Below are 18,504 nucleotides of genomic sequence, written 5' to 3'. Positions count from 1 at the left end.
TTTGGAAATCTGAGCTCATATGAAAGTTTTCCTTGCGGTATGTCTCTTGGGAAGAGTTATGTGCCTAAGAAAGTCAGCTTAGTGAGGGGCAACCTAAAGCCCCAGATAACTGGGGATATTGCCACAAAAGATCTGCTTGAAACCTACCCAAAATAACTTCAAACTACCACTTTCTGATGCTCAGGATACAGAGTTCAGAATCCTCTCCTCAAATCAGGTTTATGGAAACTGTCTTTTAAGGAAACGAGCAGGCCATACTTTGTCAACAGCAGAGATGGCAGTAATGGTGACACCTCACTTTTTGTACTTCCACTCACTAGAACCAAAGACATAAGGGAATAAATGGTTACTTGGATTCTGGTCCTAGTTTAGGAAACTCTTTCTATATTTTGTGCTGATTGGGCATTGTGTACTGAGTCTCCCTGAAAGCGGCCTAAGAGAAATAACAGAAATGGAGGATACCCTTGTTACAGTATCACAGTAGGCTAGAGATTGGAAGGGACCTCAAAAGATCATCTAGTCCAATCCCCCTGCCGGAGCAGGAACACCTACATAAGGTTACACAGGAACGTGTCCAGGTGGGTTTTGAATGTCTCCAGAGAAGGAGACTCCACAACCTCCCTGGGCAGCCTGTTCCAGTGTTCTGTCACCCTCACTGAGAAGAAGTTTCTTCTCAAGTTTAAGTGGAACCTCTTGTGTTCCAGTTTGTACCCATTACCCCTTGTCCTATCATTGTTTGCCACTGAGTAGAGCCTGGCTCCATCCTCGTGACACTCCCCCTTTATATATTTATATACACTAAATAGCCCTAACTAAACACTCTTATCCCTTTTTTCCTGGCTTAACAAGTTATGAGAAGAAAAAACTGCATGTTTCAAAATCTCAAAAAAGGAACTTGAATCCAAGTCTCCATCTAAGATCTCTTTTAAACAAGATTCTGTACTGGTACCTTGAACAACATCTTAAAACGGAGGTCACAACTGAAACTGGTAAGGAATTAACAGCATGTTTTGTGAATTTTAAACATGAAACTCTTCCTGAGAGCAGAAGGCTAAGCTCTAAGCAGAATTATCAGTCCTTTATTTTCACTAATGCAAGGAAAAACTCAAAACAAGACACCATCTTTTAACACTGCTCTTTGCAATTAGTGAGCTCAGTGACACACAGATGCATAAAATCGCTCTTCTCCAGACCACATAAGCGAAATAGAAGACATTAAGGATGGATTCAGCATGAACTCTGAGTTTCTTCCTTTTCAGTAGAGTGAGCCAAAACAATACAGGGTTTTTTGTATCTGTCACAGTTCAATTTGATTAATGACTAGGCAATATCCTAGAGTAGATTAATAACATCAGAGATGAAAGGGTATTTTAAAAATATTTTCCCTCCTCTCAGCATAAAGAGGATTTCAGTGCATTTAGATAATTAACATGAAAACAGTGGCCTTGTTTTTATTCTGATCTTTGCATAAATATTCTCCAATTAATTTGGTAAACTTATGATATAGCCCACATTGTAGGAACTGCGATGAGTTCTTCCTAGCTTTACAGTCATACAACAGTACAGCTAGTTAGAATCTCATCACCAGAGTACATGAAACCCTGAACCAGCGATCAGGGTTTTTTTAAATCACAGCCCTTATATATGCAAGATATAAAGTACTGAAAATACTGATTTCATAGATTAGAAGACCAGAAAAAAATATTCTGATCACCTAATAAACAAGAGCCAAAGAATGTGAAGTCACCTAAAATGCTATCGGTAATACAAACACTTCTAAGTATCTATGAAAAATGCAACCGAAGAAGCACAAATTCAGGAGAGATGCCACAGAATGACAACTGGTCAAACTACAGAGCCACTAATATTTATGTGAAATTATGACTTAAAGTAAGTGAAATAGAAGTCTTTCCAATAGAAAAAGGCATTATGTTATTGTCACAATGAAAGTGTTGTAGCATAGGAAAATTACATAGGAAAATTTAATAAATACATAAAAGAAAATTAACAGTGCTTTGATACAAACTATGGTAGAATAACAGAACTGATGAGCCCTGAAAGAAATTTTGCTCTGTACATGAGATACAATAAATTCCGGTGTGGAAAAAAAACCCTCTAAGTGAAAAGGGACATATTTGAGAATGGAATTCTACAGCACACGAAGGAATGTATCAAAGAATGCAGGTCACAACTGATACTAACTGTACAGTGTCAAAAACCGAAAAATGCAAGAAAACAATGAAACGGGATAATTGTAGATCTTGGATAACCCAATGAGAAACAACTCAAATCTGTAAATTGCAAATCTTGAAGATATAATCTTCCAGAAAAAGAGGAAGTTACTCTTGAAGCGTCACAGAATTGAGAGGGAACTGTTCTGGGAAATGATTGTCACCTTGGAAGACAAATAGTTTTAAAACAGACAGTTCAAATTCATAGGCTGTAGACCCTTGTTAATTCACAGTTTAAACATACCTTTAGATTTCAATCACAATAAGCAGAAAGAAGTCAGGATTAAGAATATCCAAAATAATATGTAAAGTGATAATAAAATAATGAGGTTAAATGCATTAAGTAAGACGTAAGATATACAAAAAATGTCATGAGTGGCAGGAATCTTAGATGTAGCATTCATTTTGCTCTGAAAACCAAGAGTATTTCTGTTGATAAATGCACATATAGGGGAACGGAGGAAAGAAACAAGTAAGGTAAGATGCAGACCAGTGGAGTGAAAGGAAAGGATCTGAGATGCTACTTGAGCTAAACAAGGAATTGTCATAATCTGCAAAGGCAGCTTTCATGAAATGAAGGAAAATAGGGTGAGAAAGTTGGGGCTGTTCAGCCTGGAGAAGGGAAGGTTGTGTGGAGACCTCATAGCAGTCTTCCAGTACCTGAAGGGGACCTATAGGGATGCTGGAAAGGGACTCTTCACTAGGGACTGTAGTGACAGGACAGGGGGTAACAGGTTAGAACTTAAAAAGGGGAAGTTTAGATTGGATATAAGGAGGAAGTTCCTTACTGTAAGGGTGGTGAGGCACTGGAATGGGTTGGCCAAGCAAGTTGTGAATGCTCCATCCCTGGCTGTGTTCAAGGCCAGGTTGGACAGAGCCTTGGGTGAGATGGTTTAGTGTGGGGTGTCCCTGCCCATGGCAGGGGGGTTGGAACTAGATGATCTTAAGGTCCTTTCCAACCCTAACTATTGTATGATTGTATGATTATAGCTTGCAATTCATGGAATCATACAATAGTTAGGGTTGGAAAGGACCTTAAGATCATCTAGTTCCAACCCCCCTGCCATGGGCAGGGACAGCTTATATGCCTCCTTATATCCAATCGAAACTTACACTGTTTAAGTTTTAGCCCACTGCCGCTGGTCCTGTCACAACAGTTTCTAGTGAAGAGTCCCTCTCCAGCATCCTTATAGGACCCTTTCAGATATTGGAAGGCTGCTATGAGGTCTCCATGCAGTCTTCTCTTCTCCAGGCTGAACAGCCCCAACTTTCTCAGCTGATCTTCATACAGGAGGTACTCCAGTCCCCTGATCATCCTCACGGCCCTCCTCTGGACTTGTTCCAACAGTTCCATGTCCTTTTTATGTTGAGGACACCAGAACTGCACACAATACTCCAAATGAGGTCTCACGAGAGCAGAGTAAAGGGGCAGAATCACCTCCTTCGACCTGCTGGTCATACTCCTTTTGATGCAGTCAAGGACATGGTTGGCTTTCTGGCCTGTGAGTGCACACTGAAGCCAGCTCATGTTCATTTTCTCATGGACCAACACCCCCAAGTCATCCTCCGCAGGGCTGCTCTGAATCTCTTCTCTTCCCAACCTGTAGCAGTGCCTGGGATTGCTCTGACCGAGGTGTAGGACCTTGCACTTGTCATGGTTAAACTTCATAAGGTTGGCATCAGCCTGACTCACAAGTGTGTCAAGGTCCCTCTGATGGCATTTCTTCCCTCCAGCATATCAACTGAACCACACAGCTTGGTGTCATTGTCAAACTTGCTGAGGGTGCACTCAATCCCGCTGTCCATGTCACCGACAAAGATGTTGAACTAGACCGGCCCCAACACTGATCCCTGAGGGACACCAGCCGTTTCTGGTCTCCAGATACTGAGCCATCGACCATAACTCTTTGCATGCAGCCATCCAGCCAGTTCTTTGTCTACCAAATATTCCATCTATCAAATTAATGTCTCCCCAATTTAGAGTGAAGGTTGTCGTGTGGGACAGTGTGTAACGCTTTGCACAATATAAAAGAGGGGTAAGAATAAAAACTGTATAGCAAAGGTAACTGCTGAAAATCAAATAGAAATATATAAAAACAAATTAAAAGGAATCCTTTAAATTTATCAAAAGCAAGAAGCTTATGGGAGTCATGATATTCTGGGAACTTCAGAGTACAAAGACAGCGATTAAGGAGCAGGACGTTGTTAGGAAGATAGAAGATTTATTTGCATCACTCTTCACAACAGAGGATGTTAGGGAGATATCTACTCTTGGGTAATAAAAATGAGGTACTATCAGATGAAGAGGTGTTGGAACAAATCAATCATTTGAAAAGCAGGAAGCTTTTAGGACCAAAAACTCTGAACAAGAAGTAGTTGAGCTATGCAATCTCCAATTGAAAAGCAACTCCTGTACTGGAAGGTTAGAGAGAAGCTTAGAGAGTAGCAAATGTTTCATATATTATAAAAAAGACTTTAGCATAATTCAGGAAATCAAAGATTCATAAATCTTACATCTGTATCTGGCAAATTAAAAATAAGAAAATAAAACACCCAGAAGACCATGAGGTCATAGATTTGTGCAAAGGAAGATGATGGCTCACTCAGGTGTTAGAAAGTTTTCAACACAACAGTAAACTACCACAGTGGTCAAAGGACAACCAATTGACATAATTTATTTAAATTTCCTGAAGGCTTTGACAAAGTTTCTCATGGGAAACTGAGAGGAGACATGGACACCTGACGGAAGACCTCTGTGCAGTGTAACAGCTACCAGAAGTAGCAAGATATTAAAATGCATCAAGAACAGGATTGAGATTATAAAGAACAATGTTATATAAAGTGCTCCAGCCTCATCTGACCTATTGTATGCAGTGCTGGTTTCTACATCTTAGAAAGATATCAAAAAACTAGAGGGTATTTAAGAGGATCATGATAAGAATGATAGATAATCCTTAAAAATCATGGTTTTGTGGAAATACATTGGAATTATCTTAAAAAGGAAATTAAAAAGAGGCATGATAAAAATATGTGACATAATTGCTAGAAATTAGCCAGAGTCTCATTTCTCCCTGCTTTAATACAAGGTTATAACGACACATAATTACATCAAAAGGCAGCAAATTTAACAGAAGTGATACATATATACATATCTGTTTTCTACATAGTATATATTTATTCTGTGGGACTCATTATTTGGTAATGTTGAGCAAAACAAAAAAAAAAGTAAGATTTAAAAGAACTAGATGCTTACGCAGGCATCAAGAATGTATGGAGTTAGAGTATTGCTGGGCAACTGAAACTTATTTGGAGACTTAAACAGATCTCTAAATAGTGCAGACTAAGTGTTGTGGTTTAGGCCCAGCCAGTAACCCAGAACCATGCAGCCACTCACTCCCTCCCAGCCCTCAGCCCTTGTTCCTTCCCCAGCTCCCCGAGGGATGGGGAGGAGGATTGAAAGAATGTAAGTCCCAGGGGTTGAGATAAGAACAGGTCGGTAACTACCGTATAACACAAAAGCACTGCTGCTACCACCAATAATAACAATGATAAGGGAAATAACAAGGGAAGAGAATACAACTGCTCACCACCCACTGACCAATACCCAGCCCTACCAGAGCAGTGTTCTAGCCCATCCGGGTAACTGCCCCCCGTTTATATATTGGGCATGAAGGGCTGTGGTATGGAATACCTCTTTGGTCAGTTTGGGTCAGGTGTCCTGTCTCTGCTTCCTCTAGGCTTCCCCTCCTCCCTGGCAGAGCATGAGACTCAGAAAGTCCTTGGTCAGACAAAACATTACTAAGCAACAACTAAAAACATTGGTGTTATCAGTGCTGTTCCCAGGCTGAAAGTCAAAAACACAGCACTGCACCAGCTACTAAGGAGAAAAATGACTGCTGAACCCGGCATACTAGGTGAGATTTTATGATGCCAGGTTGTCAAAAATATTCTTATTCTTAGGTTTCTGCACATTCCTCAGGAGTGTTTAAGGGTCACTCTCCAAGGTAGGATAATGCACAGGCCTCAGATACGACTCAGGCCCCTTTTGCTCATGCACCTAGTGTCACACAGTGCATGAATTTCAGTGTTTCTAGCCCAGTAATTATGATTGAATAACAACATCAAACTAGTTAAAGACAGTAGAAAAATCTAAAAGTTTTTGTAAAAATCTTCACTGAAGAATCCAAACAAAGAAGCAAGCAAATCACTGACCACTTCAATTTGAAAACTCTCACCCAGCCAAAGGCTTGACTGAAATCTGGAAGGAAACATTGTTTTCTGAGGAAAAGTAAAACAAGTTCTCAAAAGAAAACTGGCATTTCCCCTGAAATTTTTCAATTTTAAAATATATTTTTTTTAAACAACCTTACCCCTGATTATGCTATATATTCTTGAGCACCATCTACTGGTGCTGCATTATTAATTATTTATGAAAATACAAATCACTTCTCTAGTAAAATTCAAATATAATCATATAATCTTTCAAAAGGTACCTAAAATTGAGAAGGCAGAATTTAACCTATTATTTATTGAATTAATATTTTCTCTTGACAACAGAAAAAAAATGCTGTTGGTGAAATTGATTTAGAATCTGAACTAAGTAGAGAAATGCAGTATTTTTAATGGTTTGTAATGTACTAGGTCAGTAAATGTATACAAGGTAATGAAATTATTTCCAATTTACACCTGTCCCAACCTGTTAGTACCTGTTAGACTAACAAAAAAATTCCCTTCTTTTCATATTCACGTATTTATTTAATTTCATACAGCTGTGATGTGGCCAGCATCTTCCATTTTATTTCTTCACATCTGACCAAATTAACTAGCATTTCTCTTGAGATGGTCACACCAGCTTGGGATTTAAAATTTGCCCTGACTTACAGCAAGAAAACACTGCTCTTACAGAAATTTGGTGCTATACTTCAGAATCAGTGATGCAGTTACAGAGTCTATGCTTGCCAAATGGGATTTTGAAGGGCCTTGCCTGTCTGAGTAAAGTCGCATTTGGGGAACAGACCAGTGCCACTTCTATGAAGCTTAAGGTGCTTAGTAAAAATACCACTTGACCCTTACCTGCAAATTGACTCTAAAACCATGGTTTCTATTATTGTGCATACGGTGACATATCTAAGTGTCTGTAACTCTGTAGTCAATTAAACACTATGATAATAATGGAGAATGAAGTATGAAAGTCTTTGCTGAAAAACCTTTTTATGATTTCTTTTGTTTGTTTAATGTGTGACTTCTGTGTTGAAGATAGATTGTCTTATTTGCACAAAGGAATGCGTCTTATTTGCACAAAGGAATGACAACTGCAGGCTACAACAGTGACCTTGACTTGGAAAAAGTCCCTCTAAGGGTGACAGGTGATTGAGTGAGAGAACAGTCCACTCCTCAAAGCCACTTGCTTTAAACTGTGGACTCCCTCTAGAAGTTGTACAAAAAATGTCAGTGAATTGTAATTCCAGTTACAATTGTGTTGAATTTGGTTCTGTGTTCACAAAAAACAGACAGAAATCATCAACCTACTCTGACCAGAAGAACCAAAAATCTCAAAGTGCTGCTGTAGATTGGAAGGGGGAGGGGGAAGGTGGGGAAGGCAACTAAACAAACCCTTTAATTAATTCCATCCAACATATTAAATCAGGTAAGCCTCATTTTTCTCACTAACACAGAAATTACTTAAAAATATTACTCTCCTTCATCTTTCCTAGTCTGGATAAAGCCCAACCTTGACTAAACAATCACATCAAGTCTAGAAAGCAGCACTATAAATTTAGCATTCACTATGTTGTGCCTATCCCTGCCACACTACTACTAAGTGACATAACACTTCTTTCAGTGCCTTGATACTTTCTTTGTAGTGCAGATGGCACCACATGTCCCATGCAGTTCTAAGGAGCCTCCCATGAAACAGTGTGGAATTGTATTAATACCTTATTCCTAGGCTTTAACAGAAGTACTTCAACAATTTGGATCTACTCGGTATTTCTGAATGATGTGTATAGATTGACTTTACATACCTTCAGACTGCAGTTTAGCACTAAATTTACACACAAAATAGCACCATCCCAAACACAAATTATCAATATGACCAATTTAAACAAATGTACTGTTACATTTCTATTTATTTATATTTTGCGGACTTAAAACATGTCCTGACTCTCAGTCCTGGACTATCAAAATTACAGGTTTTCGTTATTTCAAATGCAGCTGCATGACATATAGCATACAATTTCTGAAGTTCGCCTCAGTTCAAGTAGAAAGGGACCTAGAAGTGGATCATGGGTATTCGTGTACTTAAAAATGTTATAAAGTTATTTCCAGTGATTAAACCTCACATTGTTCAAGTCTTTAACTGCAAGAAATCTTGACCAGAAATTTGTGAAGTGCTCTCTGCTGCCATCGCATCCCTGTTTCTCAGCTCCCATAGTTAACCTAAGGATGAGTTGCGCAACTTGCATTATTTCCTAATGTTTGTAGACAAGGGGCCAAGGAGTCTTCCCTCACGAATTCCCTCCAGCATTGCCAGCATTAGAAAAGTGGAAGTTAATCACTGGCTTGGGATAATTAGGAGATTGCTAAAGACAATGGTTTACCATACATTGTATATTGATTAATTTTTATTTCCACTCACAATTAAAGGAGCTACAACTTGCCAAAGCTGCTAGCTTCGTTTCCCAAAAGGGAAACAGGCAAATGTGTTCATTCAGAACTTTTTTTGCTGCGACTTACCCTCAAGTTCTGCATTTAATATAAAGGGGGTGAAAAAGATACTTAACCTCTGCATTGCATGTACAACTCGAAGTATTTCAGGCAACATGATGATCACCCACAGATAACATTAAGTGTCACTGAATGTGAGAGAATATGATTATCTCTAAGCCCATAGTGGTTCAGTTTTCATTGCATCGTATTTGCTGGGTGTAGATCATCCACATCTCTCACGTTTTCCTTGGATTGGATAGATATTTTTTTGTTTTATTTTGAGAACAGGGACATAAAGTATTTATGTTTATAAAAGCTAGCAGGGGTGTGGTTTACAGCTCATACCTATGAAAAACACACTAAAAAGCTACAACCGTACTTTACTTTGGTCACAAGTGGTTTGTGACCAGTAATACCTCTGATTAGAATTTGTGCAGCATATAATTGTTACCATAAAAGCTCTGTATTACTGGAATCCAAACCTTGCAGGGGCTCCGGTGGAGGTGTGGGGGAGAAAACGGTCTGTTTCAAAGACGGGTTGGCTTGGACCTTGTCCAGAAGTTTAAACCTTGGTCTCATCAGCGTGGGTGGGAGGGCGCATTCAAAGCCACGCAGACGTGTTTCACGCGGACTTTGAAAGCGCAGAGGGGCCGTAGCAGGGAGCCGGACCACACAGGCTCGGCAAGGCTTTGTTCTCCTGGCTGAATGGCACTGGTGGGAACGCACAGCTGCCAGGCTTCAAGCCGGTGACTGACAGCAGCATTTATTAAAATGTCATCTCCTAATTTTCACGCCGGATATCTGCTGTCGCGTAGACTGACCCGATCTCGCAGGCCAGCGGGAAGGGCCAGAGGACAACCCAACCTGCAGTGGGGAGCAGAGGAGGCGCAGACAGAGGGGAGAAAAGGAGAGAAGCCCTACCTAGCTGTAACAACATAAAGTAAAAAAGGAAGGGGGGGGGGGGGGGGGAACGACACACGGGGGAGGGGAGTGAGCCGTCCTTGTGGCAAGGCTCTTTCCTCCAATCTCCCCAGTCTTTAGTCCCTCACCCACCGCTAACCGTGCTACTTCACCCGCTGTCGCCTCGCTAACTCCGCTTGTAGCCGGGCAGCGAGAGCGGCCAGCTGAAGCCCCCCGGGCCGGGCAGCGAACCTCGCGTTCCGGACACACGGTTCCAGACACCCAGCTCCAGACACGCCGCCGCAGCCATCGGGTCCCCATTCCTCCCCGTGGTGGGCCCGGTGGCACTTGCCGCGCAGAGAGGCCGAAATGAATGCAGCCACTATCTGGGCACAGCCTTATCTCTGGCAGAGAACAAATACGGCGTTAATTGCAGCCTCGCGAAGAAAATTGCTATTGTTTCCAGTCAAAGGCAGGCGACAGTTTGAAAGCGTTTATTCTCGGAGCCCTCTATCAGTTAATCTCCACCGACCGCGGTGCCGAACTGACAGCTCTTGGGGCTGCGACAGTGGGGCGTTGTGCTTTAGGAGAAGGAACAAGGAGATCAAGTGCGGGCGTCCCCCGTCGCTCCCCTCCGCCCCGCCATCCCCGTTTCGTTGGCTCCCTGCCCTGCGCGGGGGCGCAACGCCCCAGCGCTGGGAACGGCAGGCAGAACCTCCCCCTCCCGCGCCCCGCACGCCGAAAACAACGTTTGTGAGACGTGCTGGGCGCCGCGCGAGCAGCCGTGACGCGCGAACCGCGCGGAGGGCGCTAACGCCGGAGCCGGGAGGGTAGCGCCCCACGCACACGCGCACTAGCGCGCGTGCACACGCGCGGAGAGGTGCGCAGGCGCGCGCACGCCACCACCCTCTCTTCCTCCCCCCTCCTTCACCCCAGGAGAGCGGGGCGCGCAGCCATCCCCCGAGCCCAGTGGAGGGGGAGGCGCGCAGGGGGCTCGCGGAGGCGCGCACTCACGCAGCGGCACCCGCGGAGGCTCGGCGCGGCCGGCTGGCGGGCTGGCTCTTACATACAGACACGCGTGCACACGCGCACGCACACACACACGCACACACACACACGCACATACAGAGGCAGCGGCAGAGCCGCGCTCCCGCTCCCTCCGTACTCCTTGCGCGCCCGGCGCTCACACCGCTCCCAGGGATCGGCAGCCGAGGACCCCCCACGCCGCTGCCCGGCCACCGGTGTCTGAAGGGGGAGGAGGAGTGAGGAAAGAAGAATAACTCTATTAGTAACAACAACAACAAAACCCACCAACAAATCTGCACTAGCGCCTTAGTCCTCCTCTCAGACCGTCGCCTGGCTGGCATCGCCGCTCATCGCGCTGCTGTGCGGAGACTTTGTTTCAAGTAAAAAAAAAAAAAAAAAAAGCAAACCAAAAAAAAACCTTCGCTTGCTCAGCCACTTCCATTCCCTCCCCCCGCAGTCTTGCTGGTTTGAGGTGCTTTTTCTTCTTTTCTTTCCCTTCATGTGGCTGGATTTGGTGGATCAGGCGCCAAAGCTGCTTTTTTTCCTCGGTGGGGTGTGTGTGTGGCGTGCGGGGTTTTTCTCGCCGCGTTTTTTATCTTCTGCTGCTTTTTTTCATCTTGGTTTTGAACCTGAGCCGGGGAAAATGGGAAACGGTGCTTCCGACAGAAGGGGAGTCTCTCCATCACTGTTGTTGGGACGTGTGCCTATGGTGCTAGTGTTTTAGAGAAATAGCCTGACAGCTTTCGGAGTGGAAGGTAAGGGTGCCCGGGGCATTTCCATTTCCAGGGATTACGACCGGAGAGCTTTTAGTTTGGGATTCCGGGGAGGAAGTGGCGGAGGAGGGGGACAGGCTGTTGCTGAAGGATAGGGACATACAAAATGATCTCCGCATTTACTTCAGCGCTGCAGTTTAAAAGTTAAGAGAAGTGCGTTTCGCGACAAGTCTGCTTCCCTGAGAGTAATTTCCAGCGAGACCGAGAAAACCTGCGGTTTGGGCAGGATTGGGGTAATTTTAGAGGGGGGGAGTGTGATGATGCTAGGTTAATAGGAAGTTAAAATAAGAGAAGTCAGCGGGTCTTCTGTTGGGGAAAAAAAAAAAATATGTGGAGTGATGGCGCCGTCTATGTTCGGCTAAACTACAGTGTCGCCTAGAAAATCAGTTTGGGGAATATCCAAACTAAACGCCCGTTTGCTTTTGAGCAGAAGAGAATTCTCCCCCTTCCCAAATGGGGAACTTTAAGCCTCTTTGGCCGTTTTTTAACTCTTTCCTCTATGGAAATGGAAAAAAAATCTTTAAGTGCCTAATCCTTTCAGTGAGCAGACTGCTTTAGTATCTAGCTATACTGCAAACTAACCGAAATGCTGCCGGCACGCTCAGTTGGAGTGTGTGTGTGCATCTGTGTGATGCACATGGGAAGAGAGAGATTAAAACAATGCTGTGTTTCTGTAGCCTTGCCTGAACAAATGCACCACTGAAATGAGGGCTATTTGATTATGTTTCTTCATAGAAAAGAGCCTAGCACTGCATACGTCTTTATTTTTCTACTGCAAATATTACACAGGATGAGAAGAAGTCAGAGGCTTTTTTCCTTTTCGAACAGAACAGCAAATAAGCTCCCTTTTTGCTTTCCAGATTGTAAAATTAATCCTTTTTCATGGGTGGAATTCCTAATTTAGACACTTATTGTCACATTGGCTTTCAACGCCTACACCATCCTGAATAACACTGCGCAGAACTGCATTGCCTGCAAAGTGCTCCAGCAAAGGGGAAATTGTTTCCAGAATTCCCAATAAGTTTCTGCTTTTTTCAAACCTTAAATGCTGTACCGAGGCTATTTGGAGACGGAGGACTGTGTTGTTCATTGAGACGGACGCTCGGAAAGGAGGAAATCCGACCGTGTGGATAGACCCATAAGCAGCTCTGCTCTCCCCCCCCCCCCCCCCTTTTTTTTTTTTAAACCTTCACTATAAAGAGGGCTAGAGCTGGTGCTGCTTTGCCCTTTTCAAGATCCAGAGTTCGCATTATAATCTAGGAGATACGGAAATCTCTTCAAGGGAGCTTAATCCAGTGATTTGCTGTGTGTTACGCAATGGGAGACAGAAGATGCCTTGCTGTTTGGTGAGGAGATGAAAAGCTAAGCAAAGACACACATCAAAACTCAGTAACAGTGCCTCTGTGTGTGTGTCTGCCTCTGCTTACAGAGCAACAGTGAAAGAGACTGCAATCTAGAGTTTCGAAATTGGGTTGGCATCACTTCTGTCTGCTTGCATCTAAGAGGAGAAGGTGAAAAGCTTTTCATTTGTAAGAGATAAGCAACTTCTTAAAGTTTAATTCTGAAAACGTTCAATTTGATTTTTTTTTTAATAACGTTACAGAGGTAAATATAACTAAGATTCACTTTATTAACCCAGGCCACTGTTAAAGAGAATAGAGCATGTGGAGGCTGTGGCAGTTGACAGGTGCAGGAAAACAGCTTTATTTGGAGATACTAGCAGAGAAAATGTAATGTAATGTGTCTTTCATCATTCAACTGCATGTCTGCAAAATGCAGGAGCTAATTAGACAGTACAAGATATTTGTAATAAGAGGGCAAGTGCAGTTCAATAGGTGCAGGGATCCTACTGTAGCATTGACAGCTATATAGAGATACTGCTTGTAGGTGCTAATACAGTGGTCCATTTTATTCATCCTTAGGGGTTGAAGCACATTGAAATTAATATCCAAAAAAGCTGACACTTAGTGGTGGTGCCAGACCAGCACTAGTTTCATCCGTCTTTGTTTCTTTCTCCAGTAGCCTCAAAATTTTAGCAATACATTAATCTCAGCATTTCTTGCCTGGGTTTTCTTTTTATAGGGACCAGGTGGCCAGGGTGAGGGCATGTAGGCATATTGGAGATACCCTCCCATCTGCACCAAATAATAATTTGTGTGGTTTTAGTTATGGCTGTAATTCTTCACAGCTACTTCACAGATTTAATAGAAAAATAACACATAACAAGAGATGCCACTGGCTTTCTTGTTCTGTGTTCTGTACCAGTGGAATTCTGCATGTGCGTATTGTATATGCAGATATATGACTATAGCAGGCTACTTATTTACTGTTTGAAGAAAGAAATAAATAAAAAGTCCTTTTATCAGTCTGCGGGGTGAGGCGCCTGGGCTTTTACCTGAGCTGAGCGCTTCTGGTCCTCGCCATGATGACAACAGCCTAGACAGGAGAGGACATTCCTATTAATAATCTAATAGATGTTGGCTTTGTTCAATTTGACTGTAGAGGCCGTGGCTGTTGCGACGGCCACGTGATGGCGCTGCGCTCACGGCACCGGTCCTGGCCCTCGCCTTATAAAATACAAATTACCTGCCCTTCTTTCTGAAAGGGGCTCGAACTGCAAGCTTGAAAACAGCTGGCTCGAATATTGGAATGAGTTTGGTTTTCTATGCGTGAAGAATTCTACTTGCATTTTTATTTCATTTCATCTCCTGCAGGCCAAATGACATAGGATGAAGGCTGTTCGTAATTTGCTGATTTATATATTTTCCACCTATCTACTGGTTATGTTTGGATTTAATGCTGCCCAAGACTTCTGGTGTTCCACGCTGGTGAAGGGGGTCATTTATGGATCGTATTCTGTAAGTGAAATGTTTCCTAAAAACTTCACAAACTGCACTTGGACGCTGGAAAATCCAGATCCGACCAAATATAGTATTTACCTAAAATTTTCCAAAAAGGACTTCAGCTGCTCCAACTTTTCCCTCTTGGCTTATCAGTTTGATCATTTTTCCCATGAAAAAATAAAGGATCTTTTAAAAAATAACCACTCTATAATGCAGCTCTGCGATTCCAAGAATGCTTTTGTATTTCTGCAGTATGATAAGAATTTTATTCAGATACGCCGTGTCTATCCTATCGATTTCCCAGGATTACACAAAAAAGAAGATGACCAAAAATCCTTCTTTGAGTTTTTGGTGTTGAACAAGGTGAGCCCAAGCCAGTTTGGGTGCCATGTGTTATGCACTTGGTTGGAGAGCTGCTTGAAATCTGAGAATGGGAGAACCGAGTCCTGTGGGATCATGTATACAAAATGCACCTGCCCTCAGCATTTGGGAGAATGGGGAATAGACGACCAGTCTCTGGTGTTGCTCAACAACGTTGTGCTGCCCCTCAACGAGCAGACGGAGGGTTGCCTGACCCAGGAGCTGCAAACCACCCAGGTCTGCAACCTCACCAGAGAAGCCAAACGACCACCTAAAGAAGGTAGGTTCTTCCTGGGGGGGTGGGGGGGTGGGTGGTGGTGGTGTGTGTGAGCTAAATCCCACACCAGTGTGTAGGTCCAGCTACCAGCTCTCGTCAATACATTCATTTGACCTGCTCTTCACTCCAACTTGCCTATAGATGAGGTGAAAGGGCTGGAGAAGATGCACTTTTGCTCAGTGCATGGAGGGCTGTATTCCCATTTCTAAACTGGCCTAACCTTCAGTATATAGTTCTGCTGAGCACTGTTGAGGCTCCTCATAAGTAGATCCATCTGTTTTCAGCTCCCACTTACAGTAATGCCCACAGGTGGTGAGACAGGAATCTCTCTCCCCCTCACCACCTCTTTACTGCAACCACCCGACTACAAAATCTTGGCTCTTTTTATATGATCCCTTGGCTTTGCAAGGAAAACGTTTCCAAAGGCATGTGGGCAATCTGACTAAAAGATGAAGGGATTTACCATGGTGAGGACACCTGATTCCAAGTGGGCCAAAGCTCAACAAATCTAAAAAAAAACCCAGAAGCAAATGCAGTTCTTCAGGGTAAACTCTGTACCTAAGATGCCTAGAGACGTAAAGCACTGCACAGTCAGGACATGCTGGGAGCTCTAGAAAGGGGCTACAGGCTGCTGCTGCACCCCTTCTCCAGGCAGCCTTGGCTCCAGGAGGCAAGGCTCTGACTCCCATGGCAGTATTAGTGTGCGGGAGTTGGTGTCTCGGTCTCAGCAGCTGCTTCATGTCCCCACTGGAAAACATGAGGGTTGTAGAAGGGTGGGAAGGCAAAAGGTCCAGCAATTAGGATGGCAGCCATCTGCCTCGCCTCTCTGCTTCATGCCTCCAATTTTGGCCTTCTGACATTTTGGGGAGGTCTGGGAGTGATTTTGGGAAGAACACTGGGGATGGGAGGCAGGGGAAGCATAGGCTGAACCTGTGGGTGAAAAGGTCCTTCAGAGCAGCCATGTGGGAATGGGGGAAGGGGGGGATGTGCCCATGCGGCAAGGGATAAATCATCGAGCCCAGGGTATCGCATTTTAATGCAGGAAATGTTCTCTCTCTCCTTGTTTTCTGCATAGCCACAAAGCTCCCAGTCTGTGGCGAGGCAGTGCCAAGCTCCCAGCCCCCCTAATAGAAGTTGCTTTGTGGAGGAATGTAACATTGACACGTTGTTAGGAGAGGATTTTCTTTAAGGGCAGCCAAGCACCAGTGCTGTGGGAGAAGAAGAGCTGGACTCGCTCCAGCTGCCGCGGTGCCAGCGGCCGCGGGCAGGGCCGGGGGGAGGGAGGGAGAGATGAGGTGTCTTACGGGTCAGCGCCTCTCTCAGCACCCAACAGCTCGGAGCCCAGAAAGCAAGGGTCTGAAATGAGGGGCGCTCCCCCTCATGTTCCCCTCCCATGCAGCGGCGGGAACGGTATTTCACACCGTTTAGAACTAGCGAGCGCCCTGAGAGGGGAAGGAGGCAGCCCCTGCCGCGGAGCGCAGGCGGTAGGGCCGGGTCTGTGCGGGAGACCCAAGAGTTGCGAGGGTGCGGGGCCAGGAAGTTAGGGGCTCCCCACCTCCGTCGTGTTTGTCATCGAGGGAAGCCGAGGAGCCCGTTATAAAACACAAACGCCGCAGCCCCAGAGGCGCGAAGGAGGCGCAGCCGCGGTGCGCTGCTCACTCACTCCCACGGCGGGAGGAAGGCGCATCCTCCATCCTCCCTCCCCGGCCCTGATTTCCATCCTAAGGTGCCACCTTGTCGGTGGGGCTGGGCAGGAGGAGTGCGAGAGCAGAGGGTGCACCGTGCAGCTCTCAAAACCACCCCGAGTCCCACGGGGATGCGTCTCCCAGTTGAAGCACGTTTCTGAAATGTGCTTAGCGGAAAGGACAGAGGAAGCTTAAGGGCAAACACTTGGCCCCCCCCCTTATATTTTGAAACCCATTTCCAACATATCTTGCTTCCAATTTCAGACATATTTAAATTCTTGCCCCTACTTGTGGGCTTTCCTGGGTATGAGTTTTAGAAATGGCTTTGTTAGAGGGGGTGGAAATGTTTGATAGCTGGAAGGTTTCCTTTACTTGTTTTTCACTGTACTCAGTGTTTTCCTGGTGTTGCTGAGAATTTGGACATTAATATAATGATTTTAATGTTCAATTTTATTACCTTAATGCACTTTGGAAATTGTTCATGAGATTGTTACTAAAAGTTGTAATCAGTTAGCAAATTAAGCCTCATGGTACTTCTCAGTAGTAGTATGCTCTTCATCTTCTACTCACTATTTAAAGCATTTTCCCCCTTTCCTCAGAATGCTAAAAATCTTCAGGAGAGGTATGTTGAGTCTTTGTTTTCTGTAGATATATACAGTCGTACTTATCAAGCACGAGTCAGTGCATTTGTATGTATAAAGCTGGTTTGTGGTTTGGTTGGAGGTTTGACTGTGGGACCAAACTGTAGAATATTCCTGCTGCAAACATAATGTAATTCATCACTTGTGTCAGTAGACATTTAGGCAAGACATGAAAATTTTGTTTTCACAGGCAGCCTGTTTCAAGTTAGATCGGCACAGGAAGCAAAAGTAAGGTTGACCAATAACTAAGAGAATGGTTTCTTCTTGTCAGAGTTCATAGTGGCAGCTGAGAGCACAGTTTTGTTAGTGTAAGTTGAGTCTGAAGGGGAATGGAGGTTGCCTAACACTGTGAAAGTGCTCCAGATTCGGTAAGATGGTGTTTTGTGAATTCATGTATTACTGACATCGCCTAGCAATGACTTTCCAAAAGGAACTGCAAAGACCTGACAGCTTTCTGCAGTATTATGCATACCCTTCCATCCTTCAGATTTGCTTTCATGGAGCTTGCATGTATGAAGTTCTAAATCTTTTCCTCAAACTACTTTCAGTCACATTTTTGAACCATAATGTAAATAGAGAGAATTTAGATTAAAACCTACTGTTTCTCTTTTGAATCTCTGAAGATTTTTATAACTTTGAATATGATAAATGGCTTAGGAAAATGGTTGAAAGTCAGTATTTTTCCTTTTTAAAGAAGTGTTGCATTTTACAAAAGATGTGACAAGTATACAGTGGTGGATTGTGTTTCTAACAGTGCTGAAGTGTTGAACAATAAAAGGAACTAGGTCAAAAAATGAAGGTTTTTTCTTTTTTTTTTTTTTAATAGAATGGTTTGGAAATACACGGTTTAGTCAGCATTTTTTCCATAGGCAGATCATCTGTGGTGTCACTGATTAAAGCAATATTGAAAATTGCCACATTTTCACTAAGTCTCAATTTCATTGTAGCTTGATACTTTTCCGTAGCTTGATACTTTTCCATAGCTTTACATTTGAGATTCTTAGCCTCGATCAAAGCACTAGCAAACAGATCTCAGTGAACACTCTGACAGGGTCCTGAA

At 43.8% G+C, this 18,504-nt stretch overlaps 1 protein-coding gene and 1 long non-coding RNA gene across 8 annotated transcripts in view; one reads left to right on the top strand and one right to left on the bottom strand.

Moving 5' to 3' along the window:
* LOC133215002 (uncharacterized) overlaps positions 1 to 11,266 on the bottom strand; it is a 61,490-nt gene extending 50,224 nt beyond the window's left edge. The window contains exon 1 of the long non-coding RNA XR_009726293.1: positions 11,151 to 11,266. This is a non-coding gene — a long non-coding RNA (uncharacterized LOC133215002). The remainder of the gene's footprint in view (positions 1 to 11,150) is intronic.
* Positions 11,267 to 11,362: 96 nt separating this feature from the next.
* The window catches only part of ADGRB3 (adhesion G protein-coupled receptor B3), a 472,618-nt gene continuing 465,476 nt past the window's right edge, over positions 11,363 to 18,504 (top strand). For 2 of the 7 annotated variants that reach the window (XM_061358590.1, XM_061358593.1), the window contains exons 1-2: positions 11,367 to 11,620; positions 14,353 to 15,121. In XM_061358590.1, coding sequence (XP_061214574.1) covers positions 14,368 to 15,121 — 754 coding nt within the window. In that variant the 5' untranslated portion in view covers positions 11,367 to 11,620; positions 14,353 to 14,367. Of the gene's footprint in view, positions 11,621 to 14,352; positions 15,122 to 18,504 lie in introns of all 7 variants that reach the window. The other 5 variants (XM_061358588.1, XM_061358586.1, XM_061358587.1 and 2 more) reach the window with 5 other exon arrangements.

This window comes from Neopsephotus bourkii, unplaced genomic scaffold (assembly GCF_033783945.1).
Source record: "Neopsephotus bourkii isolate Nb327-2 ecotype Australia unplaced genomic scaffold, CSIRO-AGI_Nbou_v1 NB_947, whole genome shotgun sequence".
NCBI lineage: Eukaryota > Metazoa > Chordata > Aves > Psittaciformes > Psittacidae > Neopsephotus > Neopsephotus bourkii.
Note: the sequence above shows the minus strand (reverse complement) of the source record. Positions and strands in the feature narration are given on the sequence as shown.